Below are 26500 nucleotides of genomic sequence, written 5' to 3' on the forward strand. Positions count from 1 at the left end.
CTTCAAGGCTCGTAAACCAAAGTCATAGTGAGACTGATTAGACAGCTGCTCATCACACAACCTTTAAATTAAAGAGGAATTAGCTTTTTTGTATACCCTATTGACTTTCTTACTTTAGCAATGTATCATCAGGAAACTAGAGCCCATCATCCACAGCCAAACTGCAAATCAAAATATCTTCAATTCATATGCTGTAATTCAGCCTACTGACAGCACATCAACATATATTGCATCAAGTCCAGTTCACTGCATCCATTGCAAAAACTTTACCTTAAACATGGAATTAAACATTAAGTTTGTCCTAATACCCATAACCTTCTTCACTCCATCAAATGCCATCTCCTCATCAGTGTCCCCCAATCCCTTGCTCCTCCACTACTGATACAAATATCAACTGTCAATTCTTTTCTATTTTTACTCTAACCATCCATATGCCCTAACCATTTCTGAACACCTTCAGACCTCTAAATCAGATAGTACTTACTACCACACCTCCCACTGACACTGTCATTCCTTAAACTATCTATCCATATACAACACTTTCTCAGGAATTTCATTTCAAACCCATCTATTTTCCTCTTTCCCTTTGCATTCAACACTGTTGAGACTAACATATCTTGAAAAATATCCATTTATCCTTTACAGTTACTACCCTCTTCGAAAGGATACTTGTGTGAGGAAGTACCAAGAGAGATTGAGTGTAGAATGGCAAAAGGTGAGAGCAAATGATGTGAGGGAAGTCAGTGAGGAATGGGATGTATTTTGGGAAGCAGTGATGACTTCTGAAAAAGATGCATGTGGTATGAGAAAGGTGGGAGGTGGGCAGATTAGAAAGGGTAGGGAGTGGTGGGATGAAGAAGTAAAGTTGTTAGTGAAAGAGAAAAGAGAGGCATTTGGACAATACTTGCAGGTAAGTGTTGCAAATGACTGGGTGATGTATAGAAAAAAGCAACAGGTCAAGAGAAAGAAGCAAGGGTTGAAAAAGAGGGCAAATGAGAGTTAGGGTGAGACAGTATCATTAAATTTTAGGGAGAAGAAAAAGATGTTTTGGAAGGAGGTAAACAACGTGCATAAGACAGGAGAACAAATGGGAGCATCGGTGAAGGGAGCAAGTGGGGAGGTAATAACAGGTAGTGATAAAGTGAGAAAATGGAGTGAGTATTCTGAAGGTTTGCTGAATGTGTTTAATGACAGAGTGACTTCCACACATTCTTCAAGGCTCCCAGAATTTTCGCCCCTCCCCCACCCTATGATCCACTTCTGCTTCCATGGTTCCATCCGCTGCCAGATCCACTCCCAGATATCTAAAACACTTTACTTCCTCCAGTTTTTCTCCATTCAAACTCACCTCCCAATTGGATTGACCCTCAACCCTACTGTACCTAATAACCTTGCTCTTATTCACATTTACTCTTAACTTTCTTCTTTCACACACTTTACCAAACTCAGTCACCAGCTTCTGCAGTTTCTCACATGAATCAGACACCAGCGCTGTATCATCAGCGAACAACAACTGACTCACTTCCCAAGCTCTCTCATCCACAACAGACTGCATACTTGCCCCTCTTTCCAAAACTCTTGCATTCACCTCCCTAACAACCCCATCCATAAACAAATTAAACAACCATGGAGACATCACACACCCCTGCCGCAAACCTACATTCACTGAGAACCAATCACTTTCCTCTCTTCCTACACGTACACATGCCTTACATCCTCGATAAAAACTTTTCACTGCTTCTAACAACTTGCCTCCCACACCATATATTCTTAATACCTTCCACAGAGCATCTCTCTCAACTCTATCATATGCCTTCTCCAGATCCATAAATGCTACATACAAATCCATTTGCTTTTCTAAGTATTTCTCACATACATTCTTCAGAGCAAACACCTGATCCACACATCCTCTACCACTTCTGAAACCACACTGCTCTTCCCCAATCTGATGCTCTGTACATGCCTTCACCCTCTCAATCAATACCCTCCCATATAATTTGCCAGGAATACTCAACAAACTTATACCTCTGTAATTTGAGCACTCACTCTTATCCCCTTTGCCTTTGTACAATGGCACTATGCACGCATTCCGCCAATCCTCAGGCACCTCACCATGAGTCATACATACATTAAATAACCTTACCAACCAGTTAACAATACAGTGCGTAAGACAAGGGAGCAAATGGGAACTTCAGTGAAGGGCGCAAATGGGGAGGTGATAACAAGTAGTGGTGATGTGAGAAGGAGATGGAGTGAGTATTTTGAAGGTTTGTTGAATGTGTTTGATGACAGAGTGGCAGATATAGGGTGTTTTGGTCGAGGTGGTGTGCAAAGTGCGAGGGTTAGGGAAAATGATTTGGTAAACAGAGAAGAGGTAGTAAAAGCTTTGCGGAAGATGAAAGCCGGCAAGGCAGCAGGTTTGGATGGTATTGCAGTGGAATTTATTAAAAAAGGGGGTGACTGTACTGTTGACTGGTTGGTAAGGTTATATATATATATATATATATATATATATATATATATATATATATATATATATATATATATATATTTTTGCTTTCCGAGATAATGTTCTCAACTTCCACACATTCTTCAAGGCTCCCAGAATTTTCGCCCCCTCCCCCACCCTATGATCCACTTCCGCTTCCATGGTTCCATCCGCTGCAAGATCCACTCCCAGATATCTAAAACACTTTACTTCCTCCAGTTTTTCTCCATTCAAACTTACCTCCCAAATAGGTATGTTTGAAGGAATAGTGGTTCCAACAATGTTGTATGGTTGCGAGGCGTGGGCTATGGATAGAGTTATGCGCAGGAGGATGGATGTGCTGGAAATGAGATGTTTGAGGACAATGTGTGGTGTGAGGTGGTTTGATCGAGTGAGTAACGTAAGGGTAAGAGAGATGTGTGGAAATAAAAAGAGCGTGGTTGAGAGAGCAGAAGAGGGTGTTTTGAAATGGTTTGGGCACATTGAGAAAATGAGTGAGGAAAGATTGACCAAGAGGATATATGTGTCGGAGGTGGAGGGAACGAGGAGAAGTGGAAGACCAAATTGGAGGTGGAAAGATGGAGTGAAAAAGATTTTGTGTGATCAGGGCCTGAACATGCAGGAGGGGGAAAGGAGGGCAAGGAATAGAGTAAATTGGATCGATGTGGTATACCGGGGTTGACGTGCTGTCAATGGATTGAATCAGGGCATGTGAAGCGTCTGGGGTAAACCATGGATAGCTGTGTAGGTATGTATATTTGCATGTGTGGACGTATGTATATACATGTGTATGGGGGTGGGTTGGGTCATTTCTTTTGTCTGTTTCCTTGCGCTACCTCGCAAACGCGGGAGACAGCAACAAAGCAACAAAAAAAAAAAAAATATTTTTTTTTTTTTTTTTTATACTCTGTCGCTGTCTCCCGCGTCTGCGAGGTAGCGCAAGGAAACAGACGAAAGAAATGGCCCAACCCCCCCCATACACATGTACATACACACGTCCACACACGCAAATATACATACCTACACAGCTTTCCATGGTTTACCCCAGACGCTTCACATGCCTTGGTTCAATCCACTGACAGCACGTCAACCCCTGTATACCACATCGCTCCAATTCACTCTATTCCTTGCCCTCCTTTCACCCTCCTGCATGTTCAGGCCCCGGTCACACAAAATCTTTTTCACTCCATCTTTCCACCTCCAATTTGGTCTCCCTCTTCTCCTCGTTCCCTCCACCTCCGACACATATATCCTCTTGGTCAATCTTTCCTCACTCATTCTCTCCATGTGCCCAAACCATTTTAAAACACCCTCTTCTGCTCTCTCAACCACGCTCTTTTTATTTCCACACATCTCTCTTACCCTTACGTTACTTACTCGATCAAACCACCTCACACCACACATTGTCCTCAAACATCTCATTTCCAGCACATCCATCCTCCTGCGCACAACTCTATCCATAGCCCACGCCTCGCAACCATACAACATTGTTGGAACCACTATTCCTTCAAACATACCCATTTTTGCTTTCCGAGATAATGTTCTCGACTTCCACACATTTTTCAAGGCTCCCAAAATTTTCGCCCCCTCCCCCACCCTATGATCCACTTCCGCTTCCATGGTTCCATCCGCTGACAGATCCACTCCCAGATATCTAAAACACTTCACTTCCTCCAGTTTTTCTCCATTCAAACTCACCTCCCAATTGACTTGACCCTCAACCCTACTGTACCTAATAACCTTGCTCTTATTCACATTTACTCTTAACTTTCTTCTTCCACACACTTTACCAAACTCAGTCACCAGCTTCTGCAGTTTCTCACATGAATCAGCCACCAGCGCTGTATCATCAGCGAACAACAACTGACTCACTTCCCAAGCTCTCTCATCCCCAACAGACTTCATACTTGCCCCTCTTTCCAGGACTCTTGCATTATCTCCCTAACAACCCCATCCATAAACAAATTAAACAACCATGGAGACATCACACACCCCTGCCGCAAACCTACATTCACTGAGAACCAATCACTTTCCTCTCTTCCTACACGTACACATGCCTTACATCCTCGATAAAAACTTTTCACTGCTTCTAACAACTTGCCTCCCACACCATATATATATATATATATATATATATATATATATATATATATATATATATATATATCATTTTTTTTATTATTTTTTATTATACTTTGTCGCTGTCTCCCGCGTTTGCGAGGTAGCGCAAGGAAACAGACGAAAGAAATATATATATATATATATATATATATATATATATATATATATATAATGGATTTGTACGTAGCATTCATGGATCTGGAGAAGGCATATGATAGAGTTGATAGAGATGCTCTGTGGAAGGTATTAAGAATATATGGTGTGGGAGCCAAGTTGTTAGAAGCAGTGAAAAGTTTTTATCGAGGATGTAAGGCATGTGTACGTGTAGGAAGAGAGGAAAGTGATTGGTTCTCAGTGAATGTAGGTCTGCGGCAGGGGTGTGTGATGTCTCCATGGTTGTTTAATTTGTTTATGGATGGGGTTGTTAGGGAGGTGAATGCAAGAGTTTTGGAAAGAGGGGCAAGTATGAAGTCTGTTGGGGATGAGAGAGCTTGGGAAGTGAGTCATTTGTTGTTCGCTGATGATACAGCGCTGGTGGCTGATTCATGTGAGAAACTGCAGAAGCTGGTGACTGAGTTTGGTAAAGTGTGTGAAAGAAGAAAGTTAAGAGTAAATGTGAATAAGAGCAAGGTTATTAGGTACAGTTGGGTTGAGGGTCAAGTCAATTGGGAGGTGAGTTTGAATGGAGAAAAACTGGAGGAAGTGAAGTGTTTTAGATATCTGGGAGTGGATCTGGCAGCGGATGGAAACATGGAAGCGGAAGTGGATCATAGGGTGGGGGAGGGGGCGAAAATTCTGGGAGCCTTGAAGAATGTGTGGAAGTCGAGAACATTTTCTCGGAAAGCAAAAATGGGTATGTTTGAAGGAATAGTGGTTCCAACAATGTAGTATGGTTGCGAGGCGTGGGCTATGGATAGAGTTGTGCGCAGGAGGATGGAGGTGCTAGAAATGAGATGTTTGAGGACAGTGTGTGGTGTGAGGTGGTTTGATCAAGTAAGTAACGTAAGGGTAAGAGAGATGTGTGGAAATAAAAAGAGCGTGGTTGAGAGAGCAGAAGAGGGTGTCTTGAAATGGTTTGGTCACATGGAGAGAATGAGTGAGGAAAGATTGACCAAGAGGATATATGTGTCGGAGGTGGAGGGAACGAGGAGAAGAGGGAGACCAAATTGGAGGTGGAAAGATGGAGTGAAAAAGATTTTGTGTGATCGGAGCCTGAACATGCAGGAGGGTGAAAGGAGGGCAAAGAATAGAGTGAATTGGAGCGATGTGGTATACCGGGGTTGACGTGCTATCAGTGGATTGAATCAAGACATGTGTATGGGGGTGGGTTGGGCCATTTCTTTCGTCTGTTTCCTTGCGCTACCTAGCAAACGCGGGAGACAGCGACAAAGCAAAAAAAAAAAAAAAAAAAAAATATATATATATATATATATATATATATATATATATATATATATATATATATATATGATAGAGAGAGATGGGTGATTATTGGTGCATATGCACCTGGGCATGAGAAGAAAGATCATGAGAGGCAAGTGTTTTGGGAGCAGCTGAATGAGTGTGTTAGTAGTTTTGATGCACGAGACTGGGTTATAGTGATGGGTGATTTGAATGCAAAGGTGAGTAATGTGGCAGTTGAGGGAATAATTGGTATACATGGGGTGTTCAGTCTTGTAAATGGAAATGGTGAAGAGCTTGTAGATTTATGTGCAGAAAAAGGACTGGTGATTGGGAATACCTGGTTTAAAAAGCGAGATATACATAAGTATACGTATGTAAGTAGGAGAGATGGCCAGAGAGCGTTACTGGATTACGTGTTAATTGACAGGCGCGCGAAAGAGAGACTTTTGGATGTTAATGTGCTGAGAGGTGCAACTGGAGGGATGTCTGATCATTATCTTGTGGAGGCTAAGGTGAAGATTTGTATGGGTTTTCAGAAAAGAAGAGTGAATGTTGGGGTGAAGAGGGTGGTGAGAGTAAGTGAGCTTAGGAAGGAGACTTGTGTGAGGAAGTACCAGGAGAGACTGAGTACAGAATGGAAAAAGGTGAGAACAATGGAAGTAAGGGGAGTGGGGGAGGAATGGGATCTATTTAGGGAATCAGTGATAGATTGCGCAAAAGATGCTTGTGGCATGAGAAGAGTGGGAGGTGGGTTGATTAGAAAGGGTAGTGAGTGGTGGGATGAAGAAGTAAGATTATTAGTGAAAGAGAAGATAGAGGCATTTGGACGATTTTTGCAGGGAAAAAATGCAATTGAGTGGGAGATGTATAAAAGAAAGAGACAGGAGGTCAAGAGAAAGGTGCAAGAGGTGAAAAAGAGGGCAAATGAGAGTTGGGGTGAGAGAGTATCATTAAACTTTAGGGAGAATAAAAAGATGTTCTGGAAGGAGGTAAATAAAGTGAGTAAGACAAGGGAGCAAATGGGAACTTCAGAGAAGGGCGCAAATGGGGAGGTGATAACAAGTAGTGGTGATGTGAGAAGGAGATGGAGTGAGTATTTTGAAGGTTTGTTGAATGTGTTTGATGATAGAGTGGCAGATATAGGGTGTTTTGGTCGAGGTGGTGTGCAAAGTGAGAGGGTTTGGGAAAATTATTTGGTAAACAGAGAAGAGGTAGTAAAAGCTTTGCGGAAGATGAAAGCCGGCAAGGCAGCAGGTTTGGATGGTATTGCAGTGGAATTTATCAAAAAAGGGGGTGACTGTATTGTTGACTGGTTGGTAAGGTTATTTAATGCATGTATGACTCATGGTGAGGTGCCTGAGGATTGGCGGAATGCGTGCATAGTGCCATTGTACAAAGGCAAAGGGGATAAGAGTGAGTGCTCAAATTACAGAGGTATAAGTTTGTTGAGTATTCCTGGTAAATTATATGGGAGGGTATTGATTGAGAGGGTGAAGGCATGTACAGAGCATCAGATTGGGGAAGAGCAGTGTGGTTTCAGAAGTGGTAGAGGATGTGTGGATCAGGTGTTTGCTTTGAAGAATGTATGTGAGAAATACTTAGAAAAGCAAATGGATTTGTATGTAGCATTTATGGATCTGGAGAAGGCATATGATAGAGTTGATAGAGATGCTCTGTGGAAGGTATTAAGAATATATGGTGTGGGAGGCAAGTTGTTAGAAGCAGTGAAAAGTTTTTATTGAGGATGTAAGGCATGTGTACGTGTAGGAAGAGAGGAAAGTGATTGGTTCTCAGTGAATGTAGGTTTGCGGCAGGGGTGTGTGATGTCTCCATGGTTGTTTAATTTGTTTATGGATGGGGTTGTTAGGGAGGTGAATGCAAGAGTTTTGGAAAGAGGGGCAAGTATGAAGTCTGTTGTGGATGAGAGAGCTTGGGAAGTGAGTCATTTGTTGTTCGCTCATGATACAGCGCTGGTGGCTGATTCATGTGAGAAACTGCAGAAGCTGGTGACTGAGTTTGGTAAAGTGTGTGAAAGAAGAAAGTTAAGAGTAAATGTGAATAAGAGCAAGGTTATTAGGTACACTAGGGTTGAGGGTCAAGTCAATTGGCAGGTAAGTTTGAATGGAGAAAAACTGGAGGAAGTAAAGTGTTTACGATATCTGGGAGTGGATCTGGCAGCGGATGGAACCATGGAAGCGGAAGTGAATCATAGGGTGGGGGAGGGGGCGAAAATCCTGGGAGCCTTGAAGAATGTGTGGAAGTCGAGAACATTATCTCGGAAAGCAAAAATGGGTATGTTTGAAGGAATAGTGGTTCCAACAATGTTGTATGGTTGTGAGGCATGGGCTATGGACAGAGTTGTGCGCAGGAGGGTGGATGTGCTGGAAATGAGATGTTTGAGGACAATATGTGGTGTGAGGTGGTTTGATCGAGTAAGTAATGTAAGGGTAAGAGAGATGTGTGGAAATAAAAAGTGTGGATGAGAGAGCAGAAGAGGGTGTTTTGAAATGGCTTGGTCACACGGAGAGAATGAGTGAGGAAAGATTGACAAAGAGGATATATGTGTCAGAGGTGGAAGGAACAAGGAGAAGTGGGAGACCAAATTGGAGGTGGAAAGATGGAGTGAAAAAGATTTTGAGTGATCGGGGCCTGAACATGCAGGAGGGCGAAAGGCGTGCAAGGAATAGAGTGAATTGGAACGATGTGGTATACCAGGGTCGATGTGCTGTCAATGGATTGAACCAGGGCATGTGAAGCGTCTGGGGTAAACCATGGAAAGTTCTGTGGGGCCTGGATGTGGAAAGGGAGCTGTGGTTTCGGTGCATTACTACATGACAGCTAGAGACTGAGTGTGAACGAATGGGGCCTTTGGTGTCTTTTCCTAGCGCTACCTCGCACACACGAGGGGGGAGGGGGTTGTTATTCCGTGTGTGGCGAGGTGGCGATGGGAACAAATAAAGGCAGACAGTATGAATTATGTACATGTGTATATATGTATATGTCTGTGTGTGTATATATATGTGTACATTGAGATGTATAGGTATGTAAATTTGCGTGTGGACGTGTATGTATATACATGTGTATGTGGGCGGGTTGGGCCATTCTTTTGTCTGTTTCCTTGCGCTACCTTGCTAACACGGGAGACAGCGACAAAGTATAATAAATATATATGCACAATACTTTCATGACCCTTTATCAAGATAACAACTTAAAAATAAGTACTTACCGTGCCAGATCATCTTCAATTAACAGTAGCATATGTTCTTTGTTGTGCATATAATATACTCATAAGATTCTCAATATCCTTCATATTGTGAACTACTGCCATCATATCCCAAAAGTTATCATTCGTGAACAACACAAAACCTTCCTCTCCTGGTATCCCTCTTCCTACCAGCCCATTCCCTCTTACACACTATGATGCGACATATGCTGGGCCATCAAGGCACTTCCCTCAGCTGCTTTATTAATCAAACCTAAGGTGATTAGGACTCACATTGTGGATGATTGGGGGAAGAGAATTTTGTGTGCCAGTGTAACACCTAGTTATTTCACTATGAAAAGATAAGTACAATAAAGAGAAAAGCAGCTCAGGTCAGACATCAGGCATTATGCTCAGTGAATACTCACTTGAAGAATGGCACAATTTTGCTTGCAAGCTTTTCTGCTGATCTAAAGCCCTGGCTGAAGAGCATAACTTCAGCAATTAGCTGTCTGTCAGGCTTAGTCATAGCAAGGGAACGGAAGAGCTTCTTGAGGTTATCAGGAAGGTTGGAACGGCCAGCATAACCAGGGTTCATTGTAATAAAGATGGCCATATCTGTCGATACCTTCACCTGCTTTCCAACCAGCTCCACAGTTAACACTGCTGGCAAAGTATATTAACAATGATATAAAACTATTTTCAAAATTATCAAAACTGTAACAATACAAAAAAATTATTTGCATAACCTGCCTGAAGTACATCTATGTTATTTCATTCATAGAGAACTATTTCAATTGAATAACTTGCACTGAAACACCCAAGCATGACTAACCCTGAGAACCTGTCTTTGCTCCAGCTTTGTCCTTCAGTGCCTCTTGTATAGTCTGTACTTGTTGAGACACAGCTGACAACATCCTCTCCTCCAGACGGTTAAATTCATCGAAGCATCCCCAGGCTCCAACCTAACCAATCAAGAAACAAAAATAATCAAAAACAATAATAATTATTTTTTCATCATGGTTGTAATGCATGTACATGAGTAGGAAGAGAAAAGGGTGAATGGTTCCCAATGAAGTTGCTCTATGGCAGAGGTGTATGATGTACCCATGGTTATTTAATTTGTTTAAGGATGGAGAGGATAAGGAGTTAAATGCAAGAGATTTGGAGAGAGGGGTGAGTATGAAGTCTGTTGGGGATGAAAGGGCCTGGGTAGTGAATCAATTACTGTTCGCCGATAATACAGCACTGGTGGCTGATTCGAGTGAGAAACTGCAGAAGTTGGTGACTGAGTTTGGAAGATAGCGTGAAAGGAGAAAGTTTAGACAGAATGTGAACAAGAGTAAGGTAATCAGGTTCAGCAGGGTTGAGGAACAAGTTAGTTGGGATGTAAATTTGAATGGAGAAAAACTGATGGAAGTGAAGTGTTTTAGATATCACAAAGTGGACTTGGCAGCAAATGAAAACATGAAGCAGAAGTGATTCATAGAGTGGGGGAGGGGTCAAACGTTTCACATGCCCCCCGGTACACCATCATTCCAATTCACTCTATTCCTTGCATACAGTTCACCCTCCTGCATGTTCAGGCCCCGATCGCTCAAAATCTTTTTCACTCCATCTTTACACCTACACTTTGGTCTCCCGCTTCATGTTCCCTTCACCTCTGACACATATATATCCTCTTTGTCAATCTTTCCTCACTCATTCTCTCCATTATGTCCAAACCATTTCAATACACCCTCTTCTGCTCTCTCAACCACACTCCTTTTATTTCCACACATCTCTCTTACACTTTTACTTAATCAAACCTCCTCACACCACATATTGTCCTCAACCATTTCATTTCCAACACATCCACCCTCCTCCGTACAACCCTATCTATAGCCCACAACTCGCAACCATATAAAATTGCTGGAACTACTATTCCTTCAAACATAGCCATTTTTGCTCTCCGAGATAACGTTCTCTCCTTCCACACATTTTTCATTGCTCCCAAAACCTTTGCCCCCTCCCCCAACCTGTGACTAACTTCCATTTCCAAGATTCCATCTGCTGCCAAATCCACTCCCAGATATCTAAAACACTTCACTTCCTACAATTTTTCTCCATTCAAACTTACATCCCAATTAACTTGTCCCTCAACCCTACTGAACATAATAACCCTGCTCTTATTCACATTTACTGTCAACCTTCTCCTTCCATGCACTTTTCCAAACTCAGTTACCAACTTCTACAGATTTTCACCTGAATCAGCCACTACAGCTGTATTTGCAAACAACAACTGACTCTTCCCAGGCCCTCTCATCCACAACAGACTGCATACTCGCCCCTCTTGCCAAAACTCTTGCATCTATCTCCCTAACCTCCCCATCCATAATCAAATCAAACAACCACAAGAAATCACACACCCCTGCCACAAACTGACATTCATAGGAACCAATCACTCTCCTCTCTTCCCACTCATACACATGTCATATATCCTGGGTAAAAACTTTTCACTGCTTCTGGAAACTTACCTCATACACCATATACTCTTAAAACCTTCGCAAAGCATCTATATCAACCCTATCAAATGCTTTCTCCAGATCCATAAATGCTACATACAAATCCATCTGTTTTTTAAAGTATGTCTCACACATTCTTCAAAGCAAGCACCTTCCCCAGTCTGATGCTCTGTACATGCCTTCACCCTCTCCATCAATACCCTCCCATATAGTTTCCCAGGAATACTCACCAAACTTATGCCTCTGTACTCTGAACACTTACCTTTATCCCCACTGCCTTTGTACAATGGAACTATGCATGCATTCCGCCAATCCTTGGCACTTCACCATAATCCATGCATACAATGAATATGCTTACCAACCAATCATCAACACAGTCAACCCCTTTTCTAATAAATTCCACTGCAAAATTGGGTAAGTTTGAAGGAATAGTAGTTCCAACAATGTTATATGGTTGCAAGGCATGGGCTGTAGAAAGGATTGTATGGAGGAGGGTGGATGTGTTTGATATGAAATGTTTGAGGGCAATATGTGGTGTGAGGTGGTTACATCGAGTAACTAATGAAAGGGTAAGAGAGATGTGTGGAAACAACAAGAGTGTAGTTGAGAGAGCAGAAGAGGGTGTGTTGAAATAATTTGGACATATGGAGAGAATGAGTGAGAAAATATTGACAAAAAGGATATATATGCATCAGAGGTGAAGGGAGCAAGGAGCAGCAGGAGACCAAACTGGAGAAGGAAGGATGGAGTGAAAAAAAGATTTTGAGTGATCGGGGCCTGAACATACAGGGGGGTGAGAGGCATGCAAGGAAAAGAGTGAAGTGGAACAATGTGGTATACTGGGGTCGACATGCTGTAAATGGCGTGCACCAGGGCATTTGTATCATTTGGGATAAACCATGGAAAGTTCAGTGGGGCCTGGATATAGATAGGGAGCTGTGATATCAGAGCATTACACACGACAGCCTGAGACCAAGTGTGAACAAATGTGGCCTTTTTTGCCTGTTTTCCTAGTGCTACCTCACAGAAGTGGTGGTAGTGATGCTTTTTCCTATGGGCGAGGTAGTGACAGGAATGGACGAAGGCAAGCAAGTGTGAATATGTGCTTGTGTGTATCTATATATATATATGCCAGTGTATGTGTATGTATATGTGCGTGTATAGGCATTTATGTATATATATGTGTACACGAGTGGATGGACCATTCTTCATCTGTTTCCTGGCACTACCTTGCTGACACGGGAAACAGCGATTATATCTTTTTATTATACTTTGTTGCTATCTCCCACATTAGCAAGGTAGCATATGGAAACAGACAAAAGAATGGCCCAACCTAACCACATACACATGTATATACATAAATGCCCACATTTTTTTTTTTTTTTTTTTTTTTTTTTATACTTTGTCGCTGTCTCCCGCGTTTGCGAGGTAGCGCAAGGAAACAGACGAAAGAAATGGCCCAACCCCCCCCCCCATACACATGTACATACACACGTCCACACACGCAAATATACATACCTACACAGCTTTCCATGGTTTACCCCAGACGCTTCACATGCCTTGATTCAATCCACTGACAGCACGTCAACCCCTGTATACCACATCGCTCCAATTCACTCTATTCCTTGCCCTCCTTTCACCCTCCTGCATGTTCAGGCCCCGATCACACAAAATCTTTTTCACTCCATCTTTCCACCTCCAATTTGGTCTCCCTCTTCTCCTCGTTCCCTCCACCTCCGACACATATATCCTCTTGGTCAATCTTTCCTCACTCATTCTCTCCATGTGCCCAAACCATTTCAAAACACCCTCTTCTGCTCTCTCAACCACGCTCTTTTTATTTCCACACATCTCTCTTACCCTTACGTTACTTACTCGATCAAACCACCTCACACCACACATTGTCCTCAAACATCTCATTTCCAGCACATCCATCCTCCTGCGCACAACTCTATCCATAGCCCACGCCTCGCAACCATACAACATTGTTGGAACCACTATTCCTTCAAACATACCCATTTTTGCTTTCCGAGATAATGTTCTCGACTTCCACACATTTTTCAAGGCTCCCAAAATTTTCGCCCCCTCCCCCACCCTATGATCCACTTCCGCTTCCATGGTTCCATCCGCTGCCAGATCCACTCCCAGATATCTAAAACACTTCACTTCCTCCAGTTTTTCTCCATTCAAACTCACCTCCCAATTGACTTGACCCTCAACCCTACTGTACCTAACAACCTTGCTCTTATTCACATTTACTCTTAACTTTCTTCTTCCACACACTTTACCAAACTCAGTCACCAGCTTCTGCAGTTTCTCACATGAATCAGCCACCAGCGCTGTATCATCAGCGAACAACAACTGATTCACTTCCCAAGCTCTCTCATCTCCAACAGACTTCATACTTGCCCCTCTTTCCAGGACTCTTGCATTTACCTCCCTAACAACCCCATCCATAAACAAATTAAACAACCATGGAGACATCACATATATATACCTATATATATACCTATACATATATATACATGTATATATTCATATATGCTGCCTTCATCCATTCCCCCCGCCACCCCACCACACAATATGGCACTCCCTCCCCCTGCGTGCATGTGAGGTAGCACTAGGAAAAGACAACAAAGGATACATTCCTTCAAACTCTGTCTCTAGCTGTCATGTGAAATGCACCGAAACCACAGCTCCCTTTCCACATCCAGACCCAAAAAAACTTTCCATGGTTTACCCCAGATGCTTCACAGGCCCTGGTTCAATTCCTTGACAGCACGTCGACCCCTGTATACCACATCGTTCCAATTCACTCTATTCCTTGCACGCCTTTCACCCTCCTGCATGTTAAGACCCTGATCGCTCAAAATCTTTTTCACTCCATCCTTCCATCTCCAATTTGGTCTCATACTTCTCCTTGTTCCCTCCACTTCTGACACATATATCCTCTCTGTCAATCTGTTCTCACTCATTCTCTCCATGTGACCAAACCATTTCAATACATCCTCTTCTGCTCTCTTAACCACACTTTTTATCACCACACAGCTCTCTTACCCTTTCATTACTTACTCGATCAAACCACCTCACACCATATACTGTCCTCAAACATCTCATTTCCAATACATCCACCCTCCTCTGCACAACCCTATTTATAGCCCATGCCTCACAACCATATAACTTTGTTGGAACTACTATTCCTTCAAACATACCCATTTTTGCTCTCCGAGATAACGTTCTCACCTTCCGCACATTCTTCAACGCTCCCAGAACCTTCGCCCCCTCCCCCACCCTGTGATTCACTTCCACTTCCATGATTCCATCTGCTGCCAAATCCACTCCCAGATATCTAAAACACTTCACTTCCTCCAGTTTTTCTCCATTCAAACTTACCTCCAATTTACTTGTCCCTCAACCCTACTGAACCTAATAACCTTACTCTTATTCATATTTCCTCTCAACTTTCTCCTCTCACACACTTTACCAAACTCAGTCACCAACTTCAAAGTATAATAATAAAAAAATATATATATCTATTAATTTATCATACTTTGTTGCTGTCTCCCATGTTAGAGAGGTAGCCCAAGGAAACAGACAAAAGAATGGCCCAACCCGCCCACAACATGTATATACATACACATCCACACATGCACATATACATACCTATACATTTCAATGTATATATATAAATATTTTTTTTTCATACTATTCGCCATTTCCCGCGTTAGTGAGGTAGCGCCTAGAACAGAGGACTGGGCCTTAGAGGGAACATCCTGACCTGGCCCCCTTCTCTGTTCCTTCTTTTGGAAAATCAAAAAAAATGAGAGGAAAGGACTTCCATCCCCAACTCCCTTCCCTTTTAGTTGCCTTCTAAAACACGCAGGGAATACATGGGAAGTATTCTTTCTCCCCTATCCCCAAGGATAATATATATACATACACAGACATATACATATATACACATGTACATAATTCATACTTGCTGCCTTTATTCAATCCCATCGCCACCCTGCCACACATGAAATGACAGCCCCCTCCCCCTGCATGTGCGTGAGGAAAAGACAACAGAGGCCACATTCTTTCACACTCAGTCTCTAGCTGTCATGTATAATGCAACAAAACCTCAGCTCCCTTTCCACATCCAGGCCCCACAGAACTTTCCATGGTTTACCCCAGACGCTTCACAGGCCCTGGTTCAATCCACTGACAGCACGTTGACCCCAGCATACCACATCGTTCCAATTCACTTTATTCCTTGCATGCTTTTCACCCTCTTGCATGTTCAAGCCCCAATCACTCAAAATCTTTTTCACTTAATCTTTCTACCTCCAATTTGGTCTCCCACTTCTCCTCGTTCCCTCCACCTCTGACACATATATCCTCTTTGTCAATCTTTCCTCACTCTTTCTCTCCATGTGACCAAACCATTTCAAAACACCCTCTTCTGCTCTCTCAACCACACTCTTTCTATTACCACACATCTCTCTTACCTTTTCATTACTTACTCAATCAAACTACCTCACACTACATACTGTCCTCAAACATCTCATTTCCAGCACATCCACCCACCTCTGCACAACTCTATCTATAGCCCACGCCTCACAACCATATAACATTGTTGGAACTACTATTCCTTCAAACATACCCATTTTTGCTTTCAAAGATAACGTTCTTGCCTTCCACACATTTTTCAATACTCCCTATCCCTGGGGACAGGAAAGAATACTTCCTACGCATTCCTACCGTGTCGTAGAAGGTGACTAAAGGGGACGGGAGCGGGGGGCTAGAAACCCTCCCCTCCTTGTATTTTAACTTTCTAAAGGGGAAAACAGAAGAAGGAGTCACGAGGGGAGTGCTCATCCTTCTTGAAGGCTCAGATTGGGGTGTCTAAATGTGTGTGGATGTAACCAAGATGAGAAAAAAGGAGAGACACGTAGTATGTTTGAAGAAAGGAACCTCGATGTTTTGGCTCTGAGTGAAATGAAGCTCATGGGTAAAGGGGAAGAGTGGTTTGGGAATGTTTTGGGAGTAAAGTCAGGGGTAAGTGAGAGGACAAGAGCAAGAAGCAGTACTCCTGAAGCTGGAGTGGTGGGAGTATGTGATAGAGTGTAAGAAAGTAAACTCTAGATTGATATGGGTAAAACTGAAAGTGGATGGAGAGAAATGGATGATTATTGGTGCATATGCACCTGGGCACAAGAAGAAAGATCATGAGAGGGAGGCCAAGTGTTTTGGGAACCGCTGAGTGAGTGTGTTAGTAGTTTTGATGGACGAGACCGGGGTTATAGTGATGAGTGATTTGAATGCAAAGGTGAGTAATGTGGCAGTTGAGGGAAAAATTTGTGTACATGGGGTGTTCAGTGATGTAAATGGAAATGGTGAAGAGCTTGTAGATTTGTGTGCTGAAAAAGGACTGGTGATTGGGAATACCTGGTTTAAAAAGAGATATACATAAGTATACATATGTAAGTAGGAGAGATGGCCAGAGAGCATTGTTGGATTATGTGTTAATTGATAGGTGCGCAAAAGAGAGACTTTTGGATGTTAATGTGCTGAGAGGTGCAACTGGAGGGATGTCTGATCATTATCTTGTGGAGGCGAAAGTGAAGATTTGTAGAGGTTTTCAGAAAAGAGAGAATGTTGGGGTGAAGAGAGTGGTGAGAGTAAGTGAGCTTGGGAAGGAGACTTGTGGGAGGAAGTATCAGGAGAGACTGAGTGCAGAACGGAAAAAGGTGAGAGCAAAGGATGTAAGGGGAGTGGGGGAGGAATGGGATGTATTTAGGTAAGCAGTGTTGGCTTGCGCAAAAGATACTTGTGGCATGAGAAACGTGGGAGGTGGGCAGATTAGAAAGGGTAGTGAGTGGTGGGATGAAGAAATAAGAATATTAGTGAAAGAGAAGAGAGAGGCATTTGGAGGGGTTTTGCAGGGAAAGTGCAAATGACTGGGAGATGTATAAAAGAAATAGGCAGGAGGTCAAGAGAAAGGTGCAAGAGGTGAAAAAGAGGGCAAATGAGAGTTGGGGTGAGAGAGTATCATCTAATTTTAGGGAGAATAAAAAGATGTTTTGGAAGGAGGTAAATAAATTGCACAAGACAAGAGAACAAATGAGAAAATCGGTGAAGGGGGCTAAAGGGGAGGTGATAACAAGCAGTGGTGATGTGAGGAGGTGGAGTGAGTATTTTGAAGGTTTGTTGAATGTGTTAGATGACAGAGTGGCAGATGTAGGGTGTTTTGGTCGAGAAGGTGTGTGAAGTGAGAGGGTTAGGGAGAATGATTTGGTAAAGAGAGAAGAGGTAGTAAAAGCTTTATGGAAGGTGAAAGCTGGCAAGGCAGCGGGTTTGGATGGTATTGCAGTGGAATTTATTAAAAAAGGGGGGACTGCGTTGTTGACTGGTTGGTAAGGATATTCAATGTATGTATGACTGACTCGTGGTGAGGTACTTGAGGATTGGCAGAATGCATGCATAGTGCCAATGTACAAATGCAAAGGGGATAAAGGTGAGTGTTCAAATTACAGAGATATAAGTTTGTTGAGTATTTCTGGGAAATCATATGGGAGGGTATTGATTGAGAGGGTGAAGGTATGTACATAGCATCAGATTGGGGAAGAGCAGTGTCATTTAAGAAGTGGTAGAGGATGTGTGGATCAGGTGTTTGCTTTGAAGAACGTATATGAGAAATACTTAGAAAAGCAAATGAATTTGTTTGTAGCATTTATTAATTTGGAGAAAGCATATGACAGAGTTGACTGAGATGCTCTGTGGAAGGTACTAAGAATATCTGGTGTGGGAGGCAAGTTGTTAGAAGCAGTGAAAAGTTCTTATCGAGGATGTAAGGCATGTGTATGAGTAGGAAGAGAGGAAAGTGATTGGTTCTCAGTGAATGACAGTTTGTGGCAGGGGTGCGTGATGTCTCCATAGTTGTTTAATGTGTTTATGGATGGGGTGGTTAGGGAGGTGAATGCAAGAGTTTTGGAGAGAGGGGCAAGTATGCAGTCTGTTGTGGATGAAAGAGCTTGGGAAGTGGGTCAGATGTTGTTCGCTGATGATACAGCGCTGGTGGCTGATTTGGGTGAGAAACTGCAGAAGCTGGTGACTGAGCTTGGTAAAGTGTGTGACAGAAGAAAGCTGAGAGTAAATATGAATAAGAGCAAGGTTATAAGGTACAGTAGGGTTGAGGGACAAGTCAATTGGGAGGTGAGTTTGAAAGGAGAAAAATGGAGGAAGTAATGTGTTTTAGATATCTGGGAGTGGATTTGGCAGTGGATGGAACCGTGGAAGCGGAAGTGAGTCACAGGGTGGGGGAGGGGTGAAAGTTCTGGGAGCGTTGAAAAAAGTGTGGAAGGCGAGAACATTATCTCGGAAAGCAAAAATGGGCATGTTTGAAGGAATAGTGGTTCCAACAATGTTATATGGTTGCAAGGAGTGGGCTATAAATAGAGTTGTGCGGAGGAGGGTGAATGTGTTGGAAATGAGATGTTTGAGGGCAATATGTGGTGTGAGGTCGTTTCATCAAGTAAGTAATGAAAGGGTAAGAGAGATGTGAGGTAATAAAAAGAGTGTGGTTGAGAGAGTAGAAGAGGATGTTTTGAAATGGTTTGGTCACATGGAGAGAATGAGTGAGGAAAGGTTGACAAAGACGATATATGTGTCTCTTTTTTTTTTTTTTTTTAATTTTCCAAAAGAAGGAACAGAGGGGGGCCAGGTGAGGATATTCCACAAAGGCCCAGTCCTCTGTTCTTAACGCTACCTCGCTCACGCCGGAAATGGCGAATAGTTTGAAAGAAAATAAATAAATATATATATATATATATATATATATATATATATATATATATATATATATATATATATATATATATACATATTTATCCCTGGGGATAGGGGATTAAGAATACTTCCCACGTCTTCCCTGCGTGTCGTAGATGGTGACTAAAAGGGGAGGGAGCAGGGGGGCTGGAAATCCTCCCCTCTCGTTTTTTTTTTTTTTTATTTTCCAAAAGAAGGAACAGAGGGGGGCCAGGTGAGGATATTCCACAAAGGCCCAGTCCTCTGTTCTTAACGCTACTTCGCTCAAGCGGGAAATGGCGAATAGTTTGAAAGAAAAGAAAAGAATATATATATAAGAATATATATAAGAATATGGCAAATAGTTTGAAAGAAAAGAAAAGAATATATATATAAGAATATATATAAGAATATATGGTGTGGGAGGAAAGTTGTTAGAAGCAGTGAAAAGTTTTTATCGAGGATGTAAGGCATGTGTACATGTAGGAAGAGAGGAAAGTGATTGGTTCTCAGTGAATGTAGGTTTGCGGCAGGGGTGTGTGATGTCTCCATGGTTGTTTAATTTGTTTATGGATGGGGTTGTTAGGGAGGTAAATGCAAGAGTTTTGGAAAGAGGGGCAAGTATGAAGTCTGTTGGGGATGAGAGAGCTTGGGAAGTGAGTCAGTTGTTGTTCGCTGATGATACAGCGCTGGTGGCTGATTCATGTGAGAAACTGCAGAAGCTGGTGACTGAGTTTGGTAAAGTGTGTGGAAGAAGAAAGTTAAGAGTAAATGTGAATAAGAGCAAGGTTATTAGGTACAGTAGGGTTGAGGGTCAAGTCAATTGGGAGGTAAGTTTGAATGGAGAAAAACTGGAGGAAGTGAAGTGTTTTAGATATCTGGGAGTGGATCTGGCAGCGGATGGAACCATGGAAGCGGAAGTGGATCATAGGGTGGGGGAGGGGGCGAAAATTCTGGGGGCCTTGAAGAATGTGTGGAAGTCGAGAACATAATCTCGGAAAGCAAAAATGGGTATGTTTGAAGGAATAGTGGTTCCAACAATGTTGTATGGTTGCGAGGCGTGGGCTATGGATAGAGTTGTGCGCAGGAGGATGGAGGTGCTAGAAATGAGATGTTTGAGGACAATGTGTGGTGTGAGGTGGTTTGATCGAGTGAGTAACGTAAGGGTAAGAGAGATGTGTGGAAATAAAAAGAGCGTGGTTGAGAGAGCAGAAGAGGGTGTTTTGAAGTGGTTTGGGCACATGGAGAGAATGAGTGAGGAAAGATTGACCAAGAGGATATATGTGTCGGAGGTGGAGGGAACGAGGAGAAGAGGGAGACCAAATTGGAGGTGGAAAGATGGAGTGAAAAAGATTTTGTGTGATCGGGGCCTGAACATGCAGGAGGGTGAAAGGAGGGCAAGGAATAGAGTGAATTGGAGCGATGTGGTATACCGGGGTTGACGTGCTGTCAGTGGATTGAATCAAGGCATGTGAAGCGTCTGGGGTAAACCATGGAAAGCTGTGTAGGTATGTATATTTGCGTGTGTGGACGTATGTATATACATGTGTATGGGGGTGGGTTGGGCCATTTCTTTCGTCTGTTTCCTTGCGCTACCTCGCAAACGCAGGAGACAGCGACAAAGCAAAAAAAAAAAAAATATATATATATATATAGAAACACCCACATACGCACATACACGAGCATGTCTATAGGCTTATCATTTTATTTATTCATTATATTTAATTGGTTTCCCGCGTCAGCGAGGTTCTGCCTGGAAACGGACAAATAATCGCCCAACCCACTCATATACATATATATATATATACATAGATGCCCATATACATATTAATTTATACATACATACACACAGGAAGTAAAGTGTTTTAGATATCTGGGAGAGGAACTGGCAGCAGAAGGAACCATGGAAGCGGAAGTGGATCATAGGGTGGGGGAGGGGGCAAAAATCCTGGGAGCCTTGAAGGATGTGTGGAATTCGAGAACATTATCTCGGAAAGCAAAAATGGGTATGTTTGAAGGAATAGTGGTTCCAACAATGTTGTATGGTTGCGAGGCATGGGCTATGGATAGAGTTGTGCGCAGGAGGATGGATGTGCTGGAAATGAGATGTTTGAGGACAATGTGTGGTGTGAGGTGGTTTGATCGAGTAAGTAACATAAGGGTAAGAGAGATGTGTGGAAATAAAAAGAGCATGGTTGAGAGAGCACAAGAGGGTGTTTTGAAATGGTTTGGGCACATTGAGAGAATGAGTGAGAAAAGATTGACCAAGAGGATATATGTGTTGGAGGTGGAGGGAACGAGGAGAAGTGGGAGACCAAATTGGAGGTGGAAAGATGGAGTGAAAAAGATTTTGTGTGATCGGGGCCTGAACATGCAGGAGGGTGAAAGGAGGGCAAGGAATAGAGTGAATTGGATCGATGTGGTATATCGGGGTTGACGTGCTGTCAGTGGATTGAATCAGGGCATGTGAAGCGTCTGGGGTAAACCATGGAAAGCTGTGTAGGTATGTATATTTGCGTGTGTGGACGTATGTATATACATGTGTATGGGGGTGGGTTGGGCCATTTCTTTCGTCTGTTTCCTTGCGCTACCTCGCAAACGCAGGAGACAGTGACAAAGCAAAAAAAAAAAAGAAAAAAAAATACACACAAACATATGCATGTACATACATGTACATATTCATACCTGCTTGCTTTCATCCATTCCTGTCGGTACCCTGCCAAACAAGAAATAGCATCACTACCTCCCACTTCAGCAAGGAAGTGCCAGGAAAACAGACTTAAAAGGCCACATTCGTTCACACTTAGTCTAGCTGTCATGTATAATGCACCAAAACCACAGCTCCCCATCCACATCCAGGCCCCACAGACCTTTCCATGGTTTACCTCAGATGCTTCACATGCCCTGGTTTAGTCCATTGACAGCACATCAACCTCAGTATACCACACTGTTCCAATTCACTCTATTCCTTGCATGCCTCTCACCCTCCTGTATGTTCAGGCCCCAATTACTCAAAATCTTTTTCACTCTATCCTTCCACCTCTAATTTGGTCTCCCACTTCTCCTTGTTCCCATCACCTCTGACATGTATCCTCTTTGTCAATCTTTTCTCACTCATTCTCTGCATATGTCCAAACCACTTCAACACACCCTCTTCTGCTCTCTCAATTACACTCCTTTTATTTCAACATACCTCTCTTACCTCGCTGACATGGGAAATGGCAATCAAGTATAATAATAATACTTATAGTAAAGTACCAATTTGAGTAATTAATTGTTGCACTGTATTCTTTTTTGATGGTGACTAAAATGATATGGGGATAGCATTACAAAATCATGGTGATCTTAAAAAAAAAAAAAAAATGTTAATCAGGTGTTTGTAGGCCTGCCTCTTAAAGGAATTATATGAAGATGATAAGACAAAAGAAGGAAGAGGAGTCCACAGGTGAGCTGTTTGAGGGAAGAAAGAAATAAAAACCAATCCTCATTTGGCTGGTCTCCACACAGAAACTGTGGAAAACAGCAGCCAAATACAAGCCACAGGTCTAAATCCTGGGAGTGGGGACACAAAGACAGCTCATGAGAACAATACCCACAATGATACTGGCAGAAAAGAGAAAGAGCAGCAACACTACAGTGTATGGAGAAGGAAGGTTGAGCAGAGGTTATGCCATGAGAATCAATAACATGGAAGGCTTTTGATTTCTTACTCCTTTAATGCTGTGTTAACTTGCGCTTATTTTATCACAGTTACCAAAAATATTGAGTAAATAAAAAACAATTACAGCAGACCTGCCTCGACCCTCAACACATATAAAGGAATCATTCAAATGATATGGGAACACATATACACATATAAGCTCCAGATTTTGTCTACATCTGATTATAAATATTATCTATATATCAAAAGTTAAATAAGAAACTTACCTGACATAGCCCAACAAAGATACGACCCATCGCCTGGAAATCAAAAGTCTCATCACAATTGAAGACTAACACAAAACGACCAAGCTGGTTGCCTAAAGCCTTAACAGACTCTGTCTTGCCAGTACCAGCAGGACCTGAAAGAATGCAGCATGCTTAAATAAGATAAAGAAGGATGTGTACATTGTTCACAATGCTGATAAAAGGATGTGTAACAATATTCACTTCAAGATTAAGAGAAAGAAAATGAAAATGAGTGGAACTATGAGGGAGTGCACACATGGGTCAAATTTGCAACACTCAAAAAGTGAAACATAATTGCTGAGATGCTATCAAGATGAGATTCACATATTTTCTTTTTCATACATATTTGCCATTTTCCAATATTCTATATAATTAAATTCAATCTGCCAAAGAGTAATATGCCATGCATAAGTCAATGGCCAAAAGAAACAAATTATCTTATGTAACAAGGTGCAAATGTATGTGGCTAAGAAAAGTAAAATAACAGAGGTGGGTAACAAGAAAGACATGAAATTATTTATGCCAGAATTTATCACTAATATAGAAAGTACAGTATTTATATGCAACAGATTTAAACATTTGCCAATTGAAAGGGATTCCTCTACATAACCAATGAATAACCAGGTAACAAGTTGGTATGATTACAAAAGGACAATACGTTAACCCAATACCTACATAATGAAAGCTAAGGCATGGAACATAGAATACAAGGAAGGCAAAGGGCAAAAAGTAGCGAGTTAAATATATTGGAAGGAAATATTTACCAAAAGGTGATCCTCCTAAGCGTGCTTCTAATGCTTGTGTCATAGTGAGATAGCAACGGTCAGTCAAGGGGGTTTGAACAAGCTTGTCCTGTACACCTAGATACTCAAAACCATAGTTGAACTTGGCATTTGCCATATGGATGCTCAACTGCTTCAGTGGATCATTCTGCTTGGGGTCAAAATAGAATCGCATCTGGCACAGCCAATCAAAAGACTTGGGATTTATTACCTTATTCTTGATCAAGTTTCTAGTCACTGTCCTCTTGTGAACAAATTCACTTATCTGGAAAATGTGCAACAGGTTTCTTTTAGTAATAAGCACAATTCTCAGAACAAACACGGAAAAATCAGAAATAAAGCTAACGTTTAAATTAGCTGTATAATTCTGAGCACAAGCAATATCAATGATAAGTCATTAACCTTTAACTCAAATTTCTGAGGCTGGTTTCCTCCCCTATCCCTAAAAACTCTTTAGGAATTTTCAGCTTTGACAAAGTGTTCTTTTTTCTGATTTGAAATATATTCTTTTTCTTTTTTATTTGTTTCGTCACTGTTTCCTGCATTTGCGAGGTAGCGCAAGGAAACAGACGAAAGAAATGGCCCAACCCACCCCCATACACATGTATATACATACACGTCCACACACTCAAATATACATACCCATACATCTCAATGTACACACATATATACACACACAGACATATACATATATACACATGTACATAATTCATAGTGTCAGCCTTTATCTATTCCCATCGCCACCTCGCCACACATGGAATAACATCCCCCTCCCCCCTCATATGTGCGAGGTAGCGCTAGGAAAAGACAACAAAGCCCCATTCGTTCACACTCAGTCTCTAGCTGTCATGTAATAATGCACTGAAACAACAGCTCCCTTTCCACATCCAGGCCCCACACAACTTTCCATGGTTTACCCCAGACGCTTTACATGCCCTGATTCAATCCATTGACAGCACGTCGACCCCGGTATACCACATCGATCCAATTCACTCTATTCCTTGCACGCCTTTCACCCTCCTGCATGTTCAGGCCCCGATCACTCAAAATCTTTTTCACTCCATCTTTCCACCTCCAATTTGGTCTCCCACTTCTCCTCATTCCCTCCACCTCCGACACATATATCCTCTTGGTCAATCTTTCCTCACTCATTCTCTCCATGTGCCCAAACCATTTCAAAACACCCTCTTCTGCTCTCTCAACCACACTCTTTTTACTTCCACACATCTCTCTTACCCTTACATTACTTACTCGATCAAACCACCTCACACCACATATTGTCCTCAAACATCTCATTTCCAGCACATCCATCCTCCTGCGCACAACTCTATCCATAGCCCATGCCTCGCAACCATACAACATTGTTGGAATCACTATTCCTTCAAACATACCCATTTTTGCTTTCCGAGATAATGTTCTCGACTTCCACACATTCTTCAAGGCTCCCAGGATTTTTGCACCCTCCCCCACCCTATGATTCACTTCTGCTTCCATGGTTCCATCCACTGCCAGATCCACTCCCAGATATCTAAAACACTTTACTTCCTCCAGTTTTTCTCCATTCAAATTTACCTCCCAATTGACTTGACCCTCAACCCTACTGTACCTAATAACCTTGCTCTTATTCACATTTACTCTTAACTTTCTTCTTTCACACACTTTACCAAACTCAGTCACCAGCTTCTGCAGTTTCTCACATGAATCAGCCACCAGCGCTGTATCATCAGCGAACAACAACTGACTCACTTCCCAAGCTTTCTCATCCCCAACAGACTGCATACTTGCCCCTCTTTCCAAAACTCTTGCATTCACCTCCCTAACAACCCCATCCATAAACAAATTAAACAACCATGGAGACATCACACACCCCTGCCGCAAACCTACATTCACTGAGAACCAATCACTTTCCTCTCTTCCTACACGTACACATGCCTTACATCCTCGATAAAAACTATTCACTGCTTCTAACAACTTGCCTCCCACACCATATATTCTTAGTACCTTCCACAGAGCATCTCTATCAACTCTATCATATGCCTTCTCCAGATCCATAAATGCTACATACACATCCATTTGTATACATTCAGGCCACCAACATCCTTCTGAAAGTGTGTAAACCTTTGAAATGCTTCATAAGCATAAAGCAATAAAGACATGCTTTTTTTCCTCTATCTCTCGTCTGTATGTGTGTGTGTGTGTGTGCGTGATATTTCTTGCATTACTCTTAACAGGCAAACCTAGGATATCATTAATGAAATAAATG

General features: G+C 42.2%; 1 protein-coding gene across 7 annotated transcripts in view; it reads right to left on the reverse strand.

The window, feature by feature from the left end:
- The window catches only part of Dhc64C (dynein heavy chain, cytoplasmic), a 335090-nt gene that overhangs the window by 131253 nt on the left and 177337 nt on the right, over positions 1-26500 (reverse strand). For 4 of the 7 annotated variants that reach the window (XM_071692492.1, XM_071692491.1, XM_071692488.1 and 1 more), the window contains 5 exons: positions 24220-24502; positions 23435-23568; positions 10051-10180; positions 9644-9881; positions 1-61 (listed from right to left, as the gene is read on the reverse strand). The exon at positions 1-61 is cut by the window's left edge and continues 126 nt beyond it. In XM_071692492.1, the coding sequence (XP_071548593.1) occupies positions 1-61; positions 9644-9881; positions 10051-10180; positions 23435-23568; positions 24220-24502 (846 nt within the window). The remainder of the gene's footprint in view (positions 62-9643; positions 9882-10050; positions 10181-23434; positions 23569-24219; positions 24503-26500) is intronic. The other 3 variants (XM_071692489.1, XM_071692487.1, XM_071692493.1) reach the window with 1 other exon arrangement.

This window comes from Panulirus ornatus, chromosome 53, assembly GCF_036320965.1.
Source record: "Panulirus ornatus isolate Po-2019 chromosome 53, ASM3632096v1, whole genome shotgun sequence".
NCBI classification, from domain to species: domain Eukaryota; kingdom Metazoa; phylum Arthropoda; class Malacostraca; order Decapoda; family Palinuridae; genus Panulirus; species Panulirus ornatus.